The 21268-nt window shown below is 35.4% G+C and overlaps 2 protein-coding genes across 2 annotated transcripts; one reads left to right on the top strand and one right to left on the bottom strand.

Annotated features, from left to right (window-relative positions):
* The first annotated feature begins 682 nt into the window (after nt 1-682).
* LOC133717805 (large ribosomal subunit protein uL1c) lies at nt 683-4744 on the top strand. The gene is made up of 7 exons (XM_062144546.1): nt 683-1114; nt 1612-1791; nt 1898-1952; nt 2779-2906; nt 3644-3727; nt 4105-4230; nt 4324-4744. The coding sequence occupies exons 1-7, from the start codon at nt 749-751 to the stop codon at nt 4459-4461; spliced, it is 1077 nt and encodes a 358-aa protein (XP_062000530.1). The 5' UTR covers nt 683-748; the 3' UTR covers nt 4462-4744.
* Nucleotides 4745-5217: 473 nt separating this feature from the next.
* Nucleotides 5218-20643, bottom strand: LOC133717346 (structural maintenance of chromosomes protein 5). Its single transcript, XM_062144045.1, has 30 exons — nt 20457-20643; nt 19959-20136; nt 19711-19864; nt 18910-18983; nt 18030-18179; nt 17843-17947; nt 17602-17747; nt 16475-16586; nt 16198-16353; nt 14898-15019; nt 14661-14805; nt 14503-14568; nt 13343-13468; nt 13160-13258; nt 12837-13002; nt 12603-12748; nt 11969-12032; nt 11750-11874; nt 11514-11591; nt 9859-9931; nt 9181-9284; nt 8411-8527; nt 8228-8305; nt 7727-7826; nt 7536-7590; nt 6425-6473; nt 6254-6341; nt 6087-6159; nt 5695-5798; nt 5218-5597 (listed from the first exon to the last, which is right to left on the bottom strand). The coding sequence occupies exons 1-30, from the start codon at nt 20492-20494 to the stop codon at nt 5536-5538; spliced, it is 3153 nt and encodes a 1050-aa protein (XP_062000029.1). The 5' UTR covers nt 20495-20643; the 3' UTR covers nt 5218-5535.
* Between the last annotated feature and the right edge of the window lie 625 nt (nt 20644-21268).

Genomic DNA, 21268 nt, shown 5'->3' with positions numbered 1-21268 from the left:
AGAAATGCATTTTTTTAGTGTTTAGATAAATATACCCTCAATTTACATTTATTAGACTTTTTTTCAATTTTTTAAATTTATGAGATTTCTAATAAAAAATGATTTTTTTAACTTAAATATAATTTGAAAAAAAAATTGTCTTTTTTTTAAAAAAAAAGTTAGAAATGCATTTTTTTAGTGTTTAGACAAATATACCCTCAATTTTAATAGCTTTTAACGGCAAAATTAACGACAGTGAGTTAAGTGAAAGACGGATGTAAAACTGAGTGAGTTAAGTGATATTGTTGAAAATACAGTGAGTTAAGTGTCGAATAAGTCATAACTCAGTGACCATTGGTGATGTTTTCCCTAAAAAGAATTACTTTTAAGTTTGAGTTATTTTATATTCCACCACTGGATATAGAGTCTATAAAAACTAAGCATAATTTTCTTGCTCAGTTACTTAACATGTGAACACCACTATTGCTTGAATAATACACCAACACAAGGAGAGAAAACAGATAAAACATCAATAGTCTCTGATCAATTTATTTTCATTTTTATAAAAGAAAATGAAGAAAAAATAAAAATTATAAAAAATAAAGAAAAAAGCACACTCTTCTGGATAGTAAGTATGGTCTAGGATTCAAGTCTCCAATAGACTATAAAGCCCCTGTCTTATCCCGAAATGTATATGGATAGATAGCTTCATTTCAAAGAGACAAAAACACAGAGACACAGAGAGAGAGCTCTCTCCATAACAACAACAATGGCTACAAGTACCAGACCCTCCTCTTCTCTGATGCTGACGTGCGCCTCCTCCTCCTCCGTATTCCCACAAGACCTGACTCCCTCACTCGTCTCCTTCAAGCCCAAAAAGCCTCTCTTCACAACTTTCTCTCTCTGCCCACTCGTGTTGAGGCCTAGACAGAAAAGGGTCAGTCTCAGTTTCTTAAAGGAACCCAAAAAGTCTGAGCCTTTCCATGTCATCTCGGCTGCTCTGACTACCGAGGCACAGGTGGACGAGGCTGTGGAAGAAGAAGCAGCACTCAAAGAAGGTGATGGGTCTGCTCCTCCTGTTCCTGTTTCAAAGCCCAAGAAAGGGAAAGCTGCATTGCTTTTGAAGAGAGACAGAGTGAGTCTTTTTGGGTGAAAGTTTTCATCTTTTGGTTGTTTCATTACTGGGTTTTGTTTTTGCTTTAGGATTTTGATTTCAGAAACTAAATGTCTATTGATTCTAGTATTATTGTTTGAAAAAATGTGCATTAATTCATTCTAAAATGGTGTGTGGAAAACCCTTTGTTGAATCGTTAAGGAGATGCAAATTCATTCTAGCTTATTTGTTTGTTATGCTTCTTCAAATTCTAAACGCTGAGGATTGATTGATTTGTGAAGGTCACTTTATTGTCTATGTGAAGAGTGTGGTTCGACAAATGTATTATTTGTATCGGTTTAAGTTTGTTTTGGTTTGCACCATGTTTTTTAGTCTATTTCGGAAGCTTGAAGAAATCCAAAAAGCTGTTATTTTGTTAATTTCATTGTTAGATATATTCCTCCAATGTCCCCTGCTTACGCTCTTCCCAAGATTCGCCAGTGTTTCAAAGGCTTATTGTCTTCTGTTGAAAATGTCAGACAAGGTCCAAAAGATTCTTGGAAATTCAAAAATTGAGGGAAACTAAAAAAGAGTATGAGGTGAAGCCAGCTATAGCTTTACTGAAAGAAATGTCGAGTGCAAAATTTGTAGAAACTGCTGAAGCCCATTTCCGCCTCAACATTGATCCAAAATATAATGACCAACAGCTAAGGGCAACTGTGAGTTTTCTGATCTCTCATTGATAATGACAAAATATATGTAATGTCTTGTCAACTGGTCGGTGCTACATTACAGTCCTGATATGTTTCGGAATTCTTTTACTAGGTTAATCTGCCCAAGGGAACTGGACAAACTGTTAAGGTGGCTGTTCTTACTCAAGGTATATTACCTTTCTGCAATTCTTCTTTAATTCATACAAGTTTTATATCATTGAGTATGGGCTCAGGAGATGAACCAAATCATGTAAACAACTCATTTGTACTCAGTGAGGTTGAAAGTAGCTTTCTAATCTAGTGGATCTTAAAATAGAGGAGCATCTCCGTACAAACACTTTTTATAGTAGCTTATGTCAATAGGTCGGTAATTTATTCTGGAAACTACTATCGAAATTCTTCATAGGGAAGTTGTTCTGTCAATTGATCCTAAAGCGCATAGAGAAAGCATTTACCAAATGGTCTTTATTTGATCTATGCTTTACCTTGGTTGAAAAGCATACAGAAATGCTTGCTTTGCTGATATCTAGGCATCTCTAGATGGTTGTACTTTCTGTTAAGGTACTGTTTATGCTAATGAATTGGTTAGATGGGCGTATATTTCTTTCTCATTTTGTCCATGATCTGGTAATCTGGTTTAGTGGATGATATGAATATTGTGCCAATAATCCCATTAAATTTCATAATTCTGTGATCAGTATGGGAAATGTAATATATCTACAGAATTGTACCTTATTCATTTCATACATGGATACTTCATTAGTCAGTAGTGAGTAGGAATTGATTGACTAATCTATCTAGATATATGTCTATATATATGCTGTATTTCATTATTCTGTAGGAACCAACAATACATGCATATTCTGCTTTTGAAGAACTCAGTTTATTGACACACATTAATATCTTGCACACAGGGCACCTTATGAACAAAGTTGATTTTTTCATAGTGTTTTGTAATGTGCCGAAGGTTATCTCTTCCTTTGATTTCAATAGGTGAAAGGTTTGAGGAGGCCAAAAACGCTGGAGCAGATTTGGTTGGTGGAGATGATTTGATACAGCAGATAAAAGAAGGATTCATGGAATTTGACAAGTTAATTGCTTCACCAGATATGATGCCCAAGGTATTGCCTTGATTATCTTGTTCTAATCAGGATCTGGCTTTATATGAAACTGAGCAGTCTATGTGGCAATGAAGTACGTTAAAGATGCATTATGGAAAAGTTGAGAGAATAATCAGTAAAAAGCCAAAAGCCAAAAGTCTGGTTTTATGATTGAAACAAAAGTAGTTTTCCAGGAAAAAAAAAAGAACAGAGAAGAACTCTTCATTCTTGGTTGAATCTGAATCCTGATGTGCATGATGTGATGCTGATGAATATTCTTCGGTTTTTGTAAATGGCTTTTTATTATTCATTTTCTTTGTTCTAATTCCTTTATTCCCCTCCTTCCACTCCCCTTCCGCTCCATCTCTTCTTTTTCTGGAATCAGATACAGTTCCTCATCCTTCCTTATAAGTTTGGAGTATAGAATTTGGTTAGTTTATATGGCTAATCAATTTTTCATTTCCAATGGCAAGTTTTTCCTAACCTTTGTATATAAAAGGGAATTACTGTGTATCTGACTTGCTGCTTATGTATTTAAGGATACTATATAGTGCTGTCAGATTGATCTCGGTGTGTTAAGAACAGACCAAAGGAAACTGCATTAATATACATCTCGCAAATGAGTCACCCGGACCCAAAATGATTGCATATTACTTCACAGTTTAGTTGTATGTGGTGTATTTGTGCAGATTTATACTTTAGCTGGAAATTATGATCTCAAATAATGTCCGTTTTGTTGTCTTTGCTGTTTTTCTCAGGTTGCTAGCCTTGGAAAGATTCTAGGACCAAGAGGGCTCATGCCAAATCCAAAAGCTGGTACTGTGACTCCTAATATACCCCAGGTATGTTTTGGTTTTCCCTATTTTCTTTTTCTTTCTGCGCTTGCGATTTTCTTACCCTGAATTTTTACCTTGTCTCTAACTACTATTTTAGTTCTTTCGTACCATAATGATTACATCATATGTATATGTATATACATCCTATATATATAAAGCAGTAAGAATAATGGACTCGGGAAAAATAAAATAAGAAAAGACTCGCAGAAAGAGATGGAAAAAAAGAAAAAAGTGTGCAGATTCAAGCATGTCTTCATTTGAAGCAATATAAAGGGCAAATGAAAAGAAACCTAGTTGAAACTTGTAACATCCAGGTTACAGGAAGGAGTCTGATTTCATTCCTTACCGAGTGAAACGAGCTTACTGTTTTCAACTTTTTTCAGGCCATAGCAGAATTCAAACAAGGGAAAGTTGAATACAGAGCTGACAAAACTGGGATAGTTCACTTACGCTTTGGAAGAGCCGACTTTCCTGAAGAAGATCTTCTTGTAAACCTGCTCGCCGCAATTGTATGTTCTTCTCCTCCATTCCTTATATTCAGTGCTGCCTAAATGCTACCCACTCGCCACAAAATCTAACTTTACCTATGCTTTACCTGGCAGAAATCAGTAGAAACAAATAAGCCTCCAGGTGCAAAGGGTGTTTACTGGAAGAGTGCACATATATGCTCATCGATGGGCCCTTCGATTAAGCTAAACATAAGGGAGATGCTTGATTTCAAGCTTCCAGCAAGTGCTTGAAGAACTAACACATGTACATGTTGTCTTTAAATTGTTTATTCAACCTCTTGGATGCCACTGTTAAATCTTTGCGAATGTAGTTAGTAAAGATGCTAGGAGAGGAAGGCGGATGAAGAGAGGGTGGCCTTGATGTTGTGTCAGGGTTGACTCTGTCTCATAAAGAGCATACAGTTTCTTCTACACTGGGTGAGGAAGGCCATGTACTTTTGTGAACAACTATTACTCAAATCACTTTTGATTTTTGTTTATCAATTGAGGAAGAATTTGCAATTCTTGCGTAGTATATGCAACATGTGCGGATCTCTTGGCAGAAGAGCAATGTCTATTTATTTACTTTTTAATAAGGGCTTCGATAATTCTAAAATTCAGAGAAAATTGGCTCTAGCATCAATAACAATTTTACTTTTCTAGTCTGTTGGGGTCTAGCACAATGACCAGTAGTATTGCTGTTAACCTTTTTTTTTTTCTCTCTCTCTCTCTCTCTCTCTCTCTCTCTCTATTGGCCAACTTGAGCTGCAAGTTCTTTATTATTCCCATGGCATCAATCATCATTTAGGCTTTCCCAAGCAAAGCATTGTGTTTGAGTTGGGAATTTTCCCTTCTTTTTTTTCTCTGAAAAAGGAAAATTGGGTCTGAAATTGCATTTCCGTTTTCAGATTAAATGACTCGAACAACCAATGCAGTAACCCTTTTCTTCAAGAAACAATAGAAGACTTTCTTGAAACATAAAAAGGCTTTGGCATATGAAATGTTAACTTCAAGGCATTCAATGATCGCTGAAGAGCAATAAGAATTAATATAACTAAGCTGCTCCAAATAAATATAAGCCTTATTTTGCATGCTAATTGCCCAAATTGATTCCTTGCTGCATAAGGCATTCCTCCAAAAATACAAGGCAGTCCTATGAACTGATCCTAGAGCCTCTCAGCAACTAAGATACATCTGTTAAGGTTGTGTTTACAAAAAGGGTAAGATCGATTGATTTAGATGGGTGAAATTGGAAAATAACTGTACAGAGCCATCAGATTATGGACTAAACAGGATCATTTCTGATGGATAAAGGCAACTGTTAATTCAGCATTGGCTTTTCCCTACCAAGCCCATGACATTTCCCCAACAATCACCACTGCTCCACACTGAACTCAGAAAAGAAGATAAAAATTGAATCTTTTGTTAAAATATATAAATTCAACATATCAATGGATAATATTGATTTTGAGTAACATCTTCTACCTTCTGCAGGTTGCTCGATCCAAGGGCCAGTCATTATATTCAAAAGGGTGCATGCTTCACTGTATTCTAGATCCGGTAGCAACTTCGGTGTTAGCAAGAAACACCTGATTAAGATTGACAGATAAGTGTTATTGTTTTCCAACTAAACCAATAAGAGTACAAGTATAGAGAAGTCAACTTCTTGAGCATAGCAAAATAGAGACAATCATCATGAGTTCTGCGTATTTTCTCTTATTGTAGCGTAGTTCATTGAGATGTCTAGATTATAATGTTGATGAAGACACATTATAATTTACAGGCACTTATAGATTTCCAACCGATAGAGTACGAGAACAGAACAGAGCAATATAGAGACAGATAATCATCAGAATTTATGCATATTTTTCTCTTACTGGGGTGTATTTGGTTGAGATGCCGCTCTTACTAATTGCTGGAACATCTTTCTTTCATTTATAGGATCCATCCCTGAGAAAATATCAAATGGCACAATAATTTATCCTTTGATACATGGAACTTGATCGATCTAACACAAGAAAGATACTATTGTTGTGTAACCAACCTTGATTTATCTCATCAACCACCCTAAATGGGCAATTTGTAAGATCTTGAAGAGAAACAAGATAGAGTATGGTTGAGACCGAACGCTCCTAGTAATTAGAATACCGAGGCATAATAAGGTAAAGCTGTTTGTAGTAAAATCAAGAAATCAAGAATATAGTTGTTGTAATACCCCTCCAGATTGATGGTGAGCACTAAGAACTTGAAGCTGTCCTGCTTGTCTGTTGGTCATAATGTGAAAACTAATTAACATAATTATACAGAAGTATTTCACACAATAAATCCAAAACTTTGAATTTATAGCATCTTAGTGGGATAGCAGAACATTGAATTGCATAGAGGCGTTAATTCACATATATCATATCAATTCATTAACCATGGAAATAGCACATTACTATTGCAACCCAATTTAACAAACTAAAAGGTTGAAAGGGAAGTCTTGAAATTAATTTGTAGATGTATGATATTCAAAGTTGTAGAATGTTCTTTGTGCTTTATAAACCTTCAAATAAATTATTGGTGTATGAAGCACAGAGAACATTCCACAACTTCGAAGACAGGAAAAGATACCTATGACTCTTGGAAATCCTAAAGACCCTAGCCTGAAATCAACTGTAAGATATAAATTATCAAGATTTTGTTGGAACTTTAAGAATAACAAAAATAAAAAATAAAATTCTTGAATGATGAAGATACCGTAATTTGTTTTACTTCAAACAATTAAAGATTGTCTGCAATTGAGATCTATGGCATTCCAGATGAATAAAGACCTATCTTTCTTGAATTAAGTATTCTCGAATCTTCAGAACAAAAAAAAAAAGAGTACTCTAGAAAATGATCTGTTGTAGTAACTCAAAACTTTTGAACAATATAAGAATTGTCTCAAATCGACATCAACCATGGGCGAATCATGCAAAACTTCCAAATTTGCTGAATTCTGAATTAAAGAACTGCAGTTTATCAGCTAAAATTGTTGAATGTCTGTATGAAACATCGTAGTTAAATGGATTCAAGCATTATATTTCGCCAAAACACAAAGTTTGCTTTAAAATAAAAGACATGATTCCTCAAAGAATAACTAATCTATCTGATTTCCAAACACCAACAAAAAAGTTTTAGACTTTTGCATTTTTCCCTGGAAATAAATCCCAACTAATCTGATTCTAAGGTCTAACCATCTAACTTCACCAACCATTCAAAAGGATGGTTTCAATTTTTAATCCAAATGCAAGTGCCAAGAGCAGCATGAAATTGTATGTAAACAGGAGTGAAAATGCAATCACCTGAACTTTACTTTTATAAGTATTCCAAATTGATCAAAGTCCATATCGTGCTCATCTGAGAAGAAACATCAAATAACAAAGGGAAATGAAAAAAGTTTCCTTAAAGAAAGACATTTCTAGAAAGTGCAATACTCAAAAAAGGAAATGAAATAAGTTTCCTTAAAGAAAGACATTTCTAGAAAGTGCAATACCCAATGAAACTTCCCCTGCAACAGCCATCTCTTGGAAGTTCCAACTGAAAGTCTCATTTATCTGAGCAACAAGGTTTCTTAATGTTGGGAGCCAAGTTTCCTACAAATAATTTATATTAGGACACTATTTTGGAAACAAATTAACTGCATCAACACATGAGCAAAACAACCTACACTGTTTAAAGTAGGAAAAGAATGCATAAAAACATGAAAGAGAGAAGAATAGAAGAAACAAAAAAGATATAAATATTATTTGACACTGAGATTTATAATTCTTAAACCTTCTGATGATCAATAAACTAAAAAAAAATAAAAAGAACTTTAAACCCTTTACAAGTGTTGGTTCAATTACTTATTCAAGTTCACCATAACAATATGTGAGGACGAGATGAATTGTTCAATGCTTTTGGAAATTGTAGTACAAACTACAGTATCAATCGAGGCAGACAGCAATAGCATCTTCACAAAACACTCGTTAAGGTACAACTAAGCTTCACTCACCTTCAGATTATCCACTTCAGCTATACACCTCATAAGCTCCGCTTTATCTTCTTCCAATTTTGTTGCAATAGCTTCAATCTATAACATTTATGTTGCAAGTACGGGTGACACATCAAAGAAGAAAGTGGGAAGAGAGGAGAAGGGAAAAAAAAAAGAGCAAGCAAATATGGCAAAAGGAATTACCTTACGCTGACGATCTTCGTATTCTTTCAGTATATTATGATTGAGTAATAGAATAGAATTAGCTTGAGAAGCAGTTTCCTCTATAGCAGCCTCCAGGTCTTCAATTGTAGTAGGCATCTGGATACAATTGTACACCGTTACTTCTTAAGAAAGAGAGAAAAGGGACCAGATAGACAAGAAAATATTTTACACATGGTTTTGGGGGAAACTCAGATGAATATTCCATAGGGCCAAACTATTCCTACTTTACAGACCCTTACGCAATTTTTTTCACCAATACATAGGGAATCTTTTATGAACAAAGTTCAGCAGAGTAAATCAAGGCCATAGATCTTTATCAATGTATAACTCAATCACTAAGAAACTGATAGGAATGCTTTAAACTTTATCATAACAACTGTGTCATCAAACAATGTTCTGATAGGCTAACACTTTAAGACTGCGGCTCCTGAGATCTAACAGATGTACTCGGCCTTTTTGTTTGAATCATGCTATCATTGACTTTTGATGTATCAAATATGCCTGCCACTTCTAATGAAATTTACCATATATCATGTTGTTCTTGTAACCAGTTGGTACATTTGTTCTTAAATATTTCACTACCCAGAAAGGATGACCTATTTAACATTCAAAGCATCAGACGCAGCAAAAAAAAAAAGTGACACCTGACTGCCTGACCCAAAAGTTTGAGAAACTGACTCATACATTACATTGTATTCAAACTGAAGTATATTTCCAATTTATTAAAGTTAACTCAGTGTATATAAAACCTCAAGAAATGCCCTCTGAAGTTCTGGAGTGATCATAGCAATGGACTCAGCATGATTTTTAGCAGCAGAAAGTTGCTGTCGGCAAACCTCTACTTCTTTCTTACCTGGATAAACAAAACGGAAATAATTAGTATTACATACAGTATATCTCCTCGATAAGTCATTTTTCAGATAGAAACAATAATTTTACTAAGTGGTCAAAAAAAGAAGTGTCAGAACCATGGTATCCCAGTATACTTGGGATGGAAGGCCTGGTTGAGCCACTCCACAATAGGGAGCTCACTGTTCCGAACCTTCACCAACACATAGATATGTGTGTGTGTGTCCAACCCAATCAAAAAAGGAGTGTGTCAGTAATGCATCCTTGCAAAAATAACACTGGTAGTTTGAAAAGCCGAGCAATGTTATTGAAGGGTCTGTTATTTTCGCAAGTTAGCAGCTGATCCACTTTCAGTTCTACCTTTTTATAAGATAAGATCTTCAATACTTGCTTTATAACAAATCAAAGTATAGAATAGATACTTGTCGATTATTTCTAAAAACAAAAGAAACGAGTTTATGCACAGATCTGAGTTTGAACAAAAATCTAACACGGGGAGAATTTCAAACTGAATGAAAAAGTGAAAAACTAACACGGGGAGAATTTCAAACTGAATGAAAAAGTGAAAAACTACTCACTCTCATCAAGCTGAAGGGTTGCTTGAAGTGCAGTTTTTTCATGCTGCTTGATATTGACCTCCATTTCTCTTATCTAAGAAATGAAAAACAAGTATGCATCACTTAATTGCAAGCTTCTGTATGACATATTAGCATTAAACAATAAAGTTGCATAAACATGAAAAGTCATTATTTTGAAGGAACAGTATACATCACTGTAGAAATATGACACTGTGCTTGCAAACTAGGAACATTAAAGTTCCTCAACGGAAAGCATTCATTACTTCATTTTAGACCAAAAAAAAAAAAAAGACTTGCAATGTCATGGCCACTAGTGGTTGAAAGAGAGAGATGCTTTGAAAGAGCCATACAAGAATCTTGAATTTAAGAAAATATTGGACAAATAAGCCCCAAAGGAAACAAGAATCCTGATCTCGTCCCACGGAGAAGCCGGCTCATCTTCTTTATCATGAAAGATACATCTGTTAACTACCAAAACGGAAAACCTCCATACAAATGCACTCTCCTCCTACCTTCCCATCCCCAAGAGATTGTCATTCTAACTGGCCACACCAAAAGCCCTAATTAACCTGCTCCAGATTAGACTTATCAATGAACAGTGCAACAAGCTATATTTGGACTACTTCTATGCACAGTACCCACTAAAGAGGGACTATTGAGTTGCAGGGCCTCCTCTTTTGAAGCATTTCATTAGTATTAAATCTGCCAGGAGCACCAGCCAAGTAACTGAACTTTAGTAGGGAGCCAACTTTGCAAATAAACTTAGAAGGACCAAAGGTCGGGGATGTCTTTGATTCTCTAAAGGCTAATAAAAGAAGATGCAAAAGAACTCCATAACCCTGTACAGCCCAAACACTCTTGTCACAACGATCAGGCCACACAGGAATATCACGAAAGCAGGACACGAAATCAGAAAATACCACACCTCTCATCAATCAAAGTTCAATAAAGGTCAGATTCGAAGAAATCACTTGTAAAGGGAAAGAGACTGAAGAAGCTATTACTGCACTACGTTTTGGGAAGGATTTAAATATGGAAAAACAGGATTCAAAATGCAAAACAAAGCCGCAAAAAAAAAAAAAAAAAAAAAAAAAAAGAATGATGTCTTACCTTTCTTTAAAAACAGAGAGGATAAATCAAGAAAGGAAAAGATCCTTTTGAAATTCATATGAAAGCATGATGCCTCATATAGTCATACAATTAATGTTTCTAATTCTATCCAACAGGCCAAACAACACTTTTGCAATCACTCCAAATCAACACTTGTAGTATATTTCTAGGTGCCAAAGATATCACAGACTGACATAGAATCAAGAATATACAGTTGATTATCAAATTTGACAGTTACACTTGATGGAGATGTGATCAAGAAAGAGCAGCAGAGGCAACAGATGATGGAATCAACTTGTCAGGAAATAGAAGAACAAGGATATCAATGCCACAAGTAGGAAATACATGGGAAACAAAAAAAACAAAAAACAAAAAAAGGAAAAAAGAAAGAAAATGAGTCAGGGACACAAAGGGAATATTTTTCAATATATAAACAGATGTTTAACCAGTAAACATTTTTGTATATCTAGTAAGCAAACTCAATGCAGAGAAAATGGTCTTCAAGAAGGCTCAAAACAGCATGTTCAAGATCGTCGTGGATATACCTGTGCATCAAACTCAATGCCAACCATGTGCTGTTCAATAAAACTTTGTTTGAAAGAAACTGCCTCAACAAGTAGACCCTGATAAGGAAAAACAGCAGAATCAAAAGAATGAAGACTCCAAATCTCAAAATACATTTCTATGCCAAACATTAGTTATCACTTTCCATAGTGATAATATACCTTAAGTGATCAAAACTGTCATCGTAAGTGCAATAATAATTAGCAAGAAAACAAACCTTAAGTTCCAATACCGAATGAAAGCGCTCAATATTAAGTTTTGCAACATGTTCTTTGAGCTTTGCCATAGTGGTATCCACGTCATCCGCCTTCTCCATATTTGCTAACTTCACTTTCCGTTGTTCTAAGATCACCAAAGTATAGTGTTTTGAAAATTAAACGGAAGTTATCAAGCATAAAACTTCTAAAATATCAAATCACGAATTATTATATCTTACCAATACGTTTTTCCAAATCACGTCGTCTTCTCTTCTCATTTGTGATATTTTTTTGTATCTCCTCCTAAAACATATTTTTATAACAAAAATTCATTAAAAAAGTATTACTAGAGAACAAGTATAGTAGATCTAACAGTTCATCAGCACAACACCCCCCCCCCCCCCCACACACACACACACACACTCCCAAAAAAAAAAAAAAAAACAAAACAAAACAACAAGACAAACCAATTTCAGAAAGATATTAAATATACTTGCCCTATATTAGATTGTACCAAGATGATTAGGATTGTACCACCCATTTTTGGGTCCTCTGATCAAAAAATGAAAATCCAAAATGTTTCAGTCTAATAAGTTTTGAAAACAGGGACTTATTTATAAAATTCTCTCAAAATAATTAACCAAATAGGAGTGTTATTAAAATATTTGACATAAAAGCTCAAAGAGAAGCAAGCCATATTTTTTCTCCTCCTAGAACATATAGCCTCTGTAATGCTGCATAGCAAAGGAATAGTATTCTAACCAATCCCAGTTAGTAGGGTATAAGACTGCAAGATTGTAGTAAGGTCCCCCCAAAGAACGCACATGTATGAATAACAATCCATAATATCAGTTGTACTCATTTCAACTTTACCCTCCGTTTATGAAGTTTAGCTTCTTCATCCTCAATGTTACTTTGCTCAATCTGAAGCAATCTAACACTTTCCTGTAAAGTAGCAACAGATTCTTCAAGCTCAATTTTGTTAGATTTCAGTCTTTCGATCTCTCCAGTATCCAGACCTATATGTATAAAAAGAGCCTTCAGAGTGTTTACAGATGAGTTCTTTGGACTATGTGCCAGTAGAGGAAAGGGTTTGTTGAAACATACCACACAGAAAAAGTTTAGAACGATCCACTGGCTCTACACTTGAAGAAACATGACCACCATATCTAGATACTGAACACCGATAGTGATTCTCTGGAGTCCAAAAATCCAAAATCCCCAACTTGGAAACCAGATCAGCTTTCTGATCAGTTTGCTGGGATCCAATGTACTGAGGCAAACAAAAATAAAATATAAATGAACTGGAAATCAAATTATTGTCAGAAATGAAACGACCCAAGTTCCCATGTGTTTAACAAATTGATTATAGATGTCTTATGTCCATCCAAAAAAAAAAAACAAGACAACAGAAAGGTTGGGAGGCATACTGATCTATCTAAGCCAAACTGGCCGATCAAAACCTCTTTCACAGCAGTAGGAGCATCAAAAACTTGGTCCAGCCGGGAATAGATCCCCAGTGCACTCATCTGCGCAAGGAAATAGAAAACTAAAAATATACTTATGGCAGTTCATATAAATTACAAAGGGCAATAAGAGAGTAAGAGCCATACCTCCTCGGAAATGTGAAAGGGTTCTTGTCGACTTCCATTTCCCACATAATTCAAAACTGGAACATCAAATGACTTGAGATTTCTGACCAAAAGGTCTCGATCACGAGAATCTTGAGTTATGAAAGACTACAAAACAGAAGAAATAGGGTTACCAACAAGATATGTTATAAATCAGTCAAAATCGAGTTTTCAAGATAAAGATTTAAATAGCATGTAGAAAGTTTCTATATAACACAGGTTTTCACTGAAACAAAAAAGACATCAAAGTGAAAAATTGGTGGTACGGGCTAGATGACAAACAGCCAGAAACTGCTAAGGACCGCCCAAAGCAAAGCAACCATCCAGAGAAAAAGGCAGAGAAGAAATAGTAGGAAACTAAGACTAAATGCTTAAATAGGAAATTTTGAAACTGAAATTTTGGTAATGAATTTATTCATTCATGTGTAAAGCTAACCCATGAACTATGTGGTGCAAATTTAAGATCTAAAGTTCAGGTTAGAAGGAGAAGCATTGAAAAACGGCTTCAGTTAACATGCATCCTACACTCATCCAAAGGTGTGACCATGTGACTATACAAGGACTCGAAGGCTTTCCTGTACGAGTTGCACAAACTGCTTATTGCACAACAAAAGTGATCGATAGATCCCAGAATTGGAATTAGTCAGGTTAAACTAGCACCTTTAGATTCTTAATACAAGTATTTTATATACCTTCACATTCTCAATCATAATATTTTTTAATCAAATTTGTTATGTACCAAAAAAAGTTGCACATCCTATCCTATGCTCCTTCTAAATCCCATCAATTGCAGCAACTTCATACAAAGTAGTAAGATCATTGATGCAAGAAATATCCTGAACCAAATAGCACTATGAAGCAGAATACCTTGATCTACCAGTGGTCTCTGATTTTAGATAAATTCAACATAAAGCTTAAGACATTAAATCAAAGTGACAATCTTGTGCACCCATCTCGAATACATTTTGGCCTCTCAACCTTATAGCATGTAAACGTTATCAAACCAAAACATTCATAAGACACCCGGTATAAGCCTATACAATACCAATATGATATTCATCATGTAGGATTCACAAGACTGGTGTATGATGTGGGCAAAGTGTAAGATGATGAGAGCTGTCAACAAATAGAAATCTAGTTACCTTCCAGACATAATGAGCAACATGACCTTCTAAATAGGCGGCATGACGACGGTCGGACACATTAACCTGAGTTTAAACTCAAAAGCATTATGAAACATCCATGGAATCATCCATCAGTAAGCACCAAACGAAAAACAGTGGGCACTCTAAAAGCATACCTCGAGCAAAACAGGGCCATACACCTCCTTATTGAATTCATGTCGATGTTCTTTCATCCAGTTATAAGCTTCAAAAATCTTATGTGCTCCGGTATTTTTTAAGGCTAATAAAAGTTTACTATTTGCACTTTCCATCTCCTTCAGCCTGAAAAGGATATATCGAAGAAGCATCGTAAAAGAGGTTTGAATTACAGTAAAGGCAATATGAGACAACATTTAACCATGAAGAAGATTTACTTGTGCAAGCACGCGTGTAGGGATGCCTTCTTTTCAGATAAGTGTTTGTCCTTCTCTGATTTCTGGGCCCTCTTTGCATTTGCAGAGCCTCCTAGCTCCACAATTTGGTAGCCTAATCTTTTCTGATCAGGAATGTTTTACTCAGTAACATGATGGAAGAACTCAAGCAAGTGTACAAACCAATGAAAGCAGTGAAACATGATAGTTTAATGTAGGATGTAAAATTACTATTCTGATGAACGAATTCTGCTTCATTGTTTATAGCAGAGCTCTTCTCCCAAACACCATGGAGTAAGGATTTAATCTAAATAGACTATAATCAAAACCACTAATTGGCAGCAATTATTTTTAACCACTAGTCTTTCTTTCATTCTGTTAGATTGGACGGGTGCTGTAATTAGGGTTGTTAATGCTCTGCTTTGTCCAGCGCATTGTTTACCTTCCTCAAAATTACTGATAAGATGTCTGCAGCTCCTAAAGCTCCTAGCGGTGAAGATCATCAGAATGCATAATGAGGTTATTTAGAACAAGAGCCATTACAAATATTGTTTTAAGAAAATAGTGTAGGTGGGAAGTTGATAAGGCCATGTTAGAGAAGCCATATGATGTTCCTGAGAATAAGTAAAATGAAATATGAAACTGATATTACATAAAACAAATTTCAGCCTAAACATCAGCGTCTGCATGGCCCAGATACCTTCACTAATAGTTCAATTTTTCCAAAGCAACAGACATGAAATGTAATGAGGAGAGGCAAGGCTTGACCTGATATGGTTTTGTTTGGTAATTTATCAAATGAAAGAGGAGGCAATGTCGAGAAGATGGAAAGGTTTGTCAGCGAAAGCAGAAAAAGATGGAGGTGGGAAGGTGAAATAGTCTCTCTCATTTGTTTTTGGGTATGGCCAAGCTTTGGTGAGGAGAGAGCTTGTCAAACAAAAGTTTGATGCCCCAGGTACTTTTCAATAAATATGGCAAGAGTTGTATTTAATACTAAAAGTCATACCCATCGTTGGATTAGATCTAACTTTTATAGTAGGTGATTGAGGAATTTCTTAATCCAGGGTAAAAGAGTGAAGAGTTTTGTTGTTTAGAAGCAAACAACACTCTGAACTTGACACGATGTGCACCAAGAAAATGTTATGAAATACCGAGAAAAGGGAAACATAACCTCTCACAAGTGGTTGACTTTAGCAGATGAAAATTAAACGCCTTTATTTAATCGAATTAACCACTACCAGAGGAGAATGAAATCTTAACATTTAAGAATCACAAGATTTTGAACATCGAATCCATAACTTACAAGTTCATCCGTGGGCAGTGCAGAAGGAGGCAGATTCTCAAGTTCTCGTTCAGCAGCAGCTAGATCCTCCTTGCCTCTTAAGATTTCTTGCTGACGAGATTCTTCTTCCCTCCTTGAGTCTTCCATTTGTTTGTATTTTCCTTGTACTTGTACCCCCTATAAGTATATAGATAACCAATTAAAGCACAACAAAGATTCACTTACAACCATGCTACAAAATATTATAGCAAACTGAGAGCACAATATTAAGAGAAATGAAAGTAGCATTCCAACATACCAAACGGTCTTCCTTTTCCAAAAGTTCCCTGCGCTTGCTTGCATTCCCATTAATGAGTTTGCCTACTTGTTTACTTCTCGACTCCCATATGGCTTTCTCTTTCCTTTTTTTCCTGCAGCCCAGTAAAACACTCAATATACAACACCTGAAGGAAGAACAAAGGCACTGCAATAAAAGGCAGTATAGAGAATTTGGTTGAAAAACATCTGTGGTTTCGAATGTAGGTTAAGAACTTTTTTTTGTTACATGAGGAAAAAATAAAGTAAAATAAACTGTGCAATGGGAATTGAAAGACCAAACAAAATGAAAAAAAAAAAAAAAAACAAGGAAGCCAGGGCCCACATTTTATGTGTGGGAGATAAGAAAGTTGATAGTGGTTGGTGATTTCTTCAGACAAAACAAAAATAGAGGCTGGCTTCTCTACAATTGTTTTATTTTCTCTTTTGTGAATTGACTTTATTATGCCTATTGGTTAATCTGGTCTTCCAAAGTGTTTTTTTAGTACTCGAGAGATATATCCCATCCATTTTTTCAGTTATGGACATCAAGCTATCATCTCTTTATTATAGTATAGATAAATATGCTTGCTTGTTAACCACTTTATTACATTTACATAACCACTTGCTCTAAAAGCCTCACACGTTGGAATAGCCAGTCGTGTTGAACAAGAGCTCCATGCTGGAGGGACAGTGTCAAAATAGAGAGAATGCAGAACTTTTCAGTATCCATATACGGATTTTCAAAAACATGCTGAAGCATATGCAATGACAGTCAGCCTCTCCCCAGTATATATTTAACACACCCACACCCAAAAGATATATATTTAACACACCACACCCAAAAGAATAAAGTAAATATAGACAGTTAATCTTACATTTAAAGCTAGTGCTCGGTTGGCGACACATAAAACAAGTACGCCAGTATGCCACTAGATCACAAGAGCATATAAATGGATAGAATTATTAGCAGGATATTCATTCCTAGGTATGTTAATATCACAATTTATGTAACACATACTTCCTTAAATGAGTCTAACACAATGAAAACGTGTTACGTCACCACATAACTTGACTAGAACAGCTACTTAAAATATATTACGTATGAACAATTAAATTAAGTAAGCGTACTCAATAGGTTCTTGAAGATCATTTAGAATTCTTGCAGCATCATCCAACTTCTTCTTTGAAGCCTTTTCCTTCTCCTTAGCTTCCATATATTCAGACTTCTTCATATCGTACTTTAGCCAAGGCAATTTCTTTTTCATGGTCTCAGCCTGCAGATGTATTTTTTGTTTTGGTCTGACCATGTAAGATATCTTAATTGTCAAGGAGCATGCATGCTGATTATCAACAAAAGCAAAAGGCAAACCTTTGCAAGAAGTTCTTCTCTTTGACGGACACGCTCAACATCTTTTTCTTGTTCAGCATTAAGTGCTTTCATCTGATTCAAAGTTTCTCCGTTTTTTTCAACAGCCTAGATCAGAAAAGAACAATGTCAAAATAACAGGGCCGATTTATAAATATGCATTGCTAAGAAAGGACAAATTAGAACTCACTTGCTCAATTCTCTTCACTTTCTTACTAATCTCAATAAGTTCACGATGCTGGATCGGCAGTTGAGGATCACCTACAGCCTTTTCAGTCTCTTCTAGTAGTTGCACTGGAGTTAATTTGGCAAACTCACAGACACGGTCTTGTGGTAAAAACTATAATCCCCCCCCCCCCCCCCAAAAAAAAAAAAAAAAACACACACAAACAAAAAATGATTACAAAAAGGAAATAAATAACAAAGAAGGAGAAAAGCAGTGACAAAAACTAATAATAAGTATAGATTGAAAAGTATGACAAATAAATATTAAAACCAAAAGATCTAAAGTCGCACAAATTATCTGAGCACATAATCAACCCCACAACTAATATCATAATTCTAATTGAACCCGAAGACGATCTCTTGTAATTGTTGTTGATGAAGGAGACAGATCCCTAAGGTTTATAGAAGGCATCATTAAATAGGTTATAAAATACAAACCATAATGTGTAATGGCTAGATGATGCTAACCCTACTTGAGATCTTCATAAAAAACAGCTGCTGGCACTGCCAAGCAATTTGTAAAGTAATTGGTTATTCTATATAATAACGATCAACATGATGCCTTCTAATAAATTCATCTTGTCATTTTCAAAACCAAAAGTATCAAAGAACAATTTCAAATCTAGAAGCTTCAACAGACAGTTGAAATATGTATTACAAGCAGCGAGCAGCTTCATCACCGCATTTCAAGGCAGTGAACTTAAATGAAATAGCAAGATATACTGGTAAAGGAATTTAAGAAACAGAAACAGTTAGATGCATATCAAAACTTGAAGTTGCATCTAAACATGAAATTACAAAATTCAAAATGGAATGTTCTGATATTGATTACAACAAATACTCACTTGAGTTAAGTTGTTGACTTGTATGTTAAACCTTTGAATGATTTCAGTTACTTCTTTCTTAGGCACCACTTTTCCTGAAATTCAAAGAAGATTAATAAAATACTGGTCAGGATACTCCTCTGCCTTCTCGTTCTTGATAAATGCAACAAATAAACAACATCTTATAGAAAGTTTGTTTGCTTCAATAACCAATCATGAGTTAGAGAGAGTGATGTGTGTCTGTGTGTGTACTATATATAACTAAACCTTTTTCTCTACTTTCTCAATAGAAAATCAAGAAATGTCATAAAAAATTTCGTACTTTCTTGCATAATAGTGGCAAGAATTGAAAACACAAGCATGGCTACAAATGTAACACCAAGTAAAATGAATGCTGAGGGAAGACAATCAGAAATACCAAAAATTAATAAAAAAATGCATGCACCCATGAATTCTTGGAAGCAAAACTGTTGAAATGGAAGGTAATGCATTGAAAAACTTACAGGAAAATAAGACCAAAATCAAAGCAATAACCATAAAATCATAATACTATGAAAAGAAAATAGAAAAATAAAAAAAGCCTAAAAAAAGAATCAGATTGTGGCTCAGCTAATCCTAGTTTTGTAGGAAAAGTAGGTTAAACGGGCCAGTTTAAGCGGCTACTGACAAGTATGTTTTTCGTCATGACTACAAACCACTTCAGGTCTCTGCCTTAATATCCCAGTATTTGTTTGTTGCTAATGCATTCACAAAAATTGCTAAAATAGTAGTTAAGAAGACTAGAACGAAATGTGAGTTAATTACAAGTATTAAACTACTTACCATTGTACAACCATTCAGATTTGTTACGTGCATCAATCTTACGCATGATAATAATATTCTCTTCCCTTGTGTTTCCTCTCAACGTAATTTTGATGTGAGCCGACGTCTCCCCCCGCTTCACATATGCTCCAACACTGGTCGCCCTCCCAAGCAGCTGCACTTACAAAATTCCCCATATATATCTAATCATTAAAAAAAAAAAAATTCAAACGAAATAAGATCACACACACTGCTCAATACTAACTAACCTGCGGCTCACCACCTAGACCCAGTGCTATTGCACACACGAGGGAGCTCTTTCCAGAACCATTCGGTCCAATCACAAGGTTTAGACGAGATCCGGGTATGCACTTCAACTTATCAAAGGTCATAAAATTATGAAGCTCAATCTCAGTTATGCTTCCCGGCATATAATCATCTTCACCTCTGAAATAAAGTTCCAATTTTCATAAAAATAAAATTAAAATTCCAAGTCTATACACTACACTCCTGACTTTAAAACAAGAAAGTCAATTCAACATAGCTAAAATAGATGATTCTAGCATGAAATTATAGTTTCCACGGGTCCCAAATATCAAAAGCTCAAATCTTTACCCCTCTAATAGTTAACTAAACCAAAACTTCTAAGATTTCAGGGGTAATTTCCGTGATTTGAATGAGAAATTGGAAACCCTAATTGGAAATGAGAATGAGAAATTGAACGCCAAACAAAATCAAGAAAAATTGTAATCGGGTGAAACGGGAACCTTGTAATCTTGGGGCGCTTGGCCCGAGGCTCGGCCATTCGCGACGGTGCTTCAGAAAGATTGAGGCTTTTCGAGGTCTACCTGAACTGAAGAGTGAAACCCTGGGTGGGATCGATTAGGTTGTGATCGATTTGGGACTGGGAGTGATAGCTAGGGCAAGAAATTGGCGCCAAAAGAAAAGTGGGGGGTACATTTCTTTATGTACGAGGCCCAACGAGGAGGAGTATGGGCTTTGTGCGGTAAGTACTGTGGACTCTTTTCTTTGGTCCAATACAGAATTTTTTTTTTTTTTTTTTTTTGTCCGATGAATCATATAACAGAAAAAGTCTTGTATTAGGCGGTTATAAAGTGTCGTTTGCCTATCCGGTAAAATAATGTTGTGTGATGTATACATGCATATAAAATTCAATACCAACCTTACTATTGAATCCTAATGGGCGGATGAGATTATTGACATATTACGATTACATTTTGTAAAATTTACCTATACTATGAAGAAGACTGTGAACAGAGATTAAAAAATAAGAACTTGTGGTTATGGACCGCTCATCAAGTTTCTTCCCTCCTCTCCATGTTCAGCTTTGTATTGAAAAGAAAATGGAGGATGATTGTGACATTTGTTGTCCATTGAGTCGTATCAAAGTCCCTTTGCAGCTCCACTTTTGATCTCGATTTTCTCGGTATAGTTTGATTTACGCAGCTTTTGAGCCAATCTACATATTAACCCTCATTCGATTAGGATTTTTCCATCAATACCCCATCCGCTCCACCTTGCTAGAATGTTTTTTGAGTAGACTCTACTTCTTGCATTT

This window comes from Rosa rugosa, chromosome 6, assembly GCF_958449725.1.
Source record: "Rosa rugosa chromosome 6, drRosRugo1.1, whole genome shotgun sequence".
Taxonomy (NCBI): domain Eukaryota; kingdom Viridiplantae; phylum Streptophyta; class Magnoliopsida; order Rosales; family Rosaceae; genus Rosa; species Rosa rugosa.
This window is presented reverse-complemented; position numbering and strand designations above follow the sequence as displayed.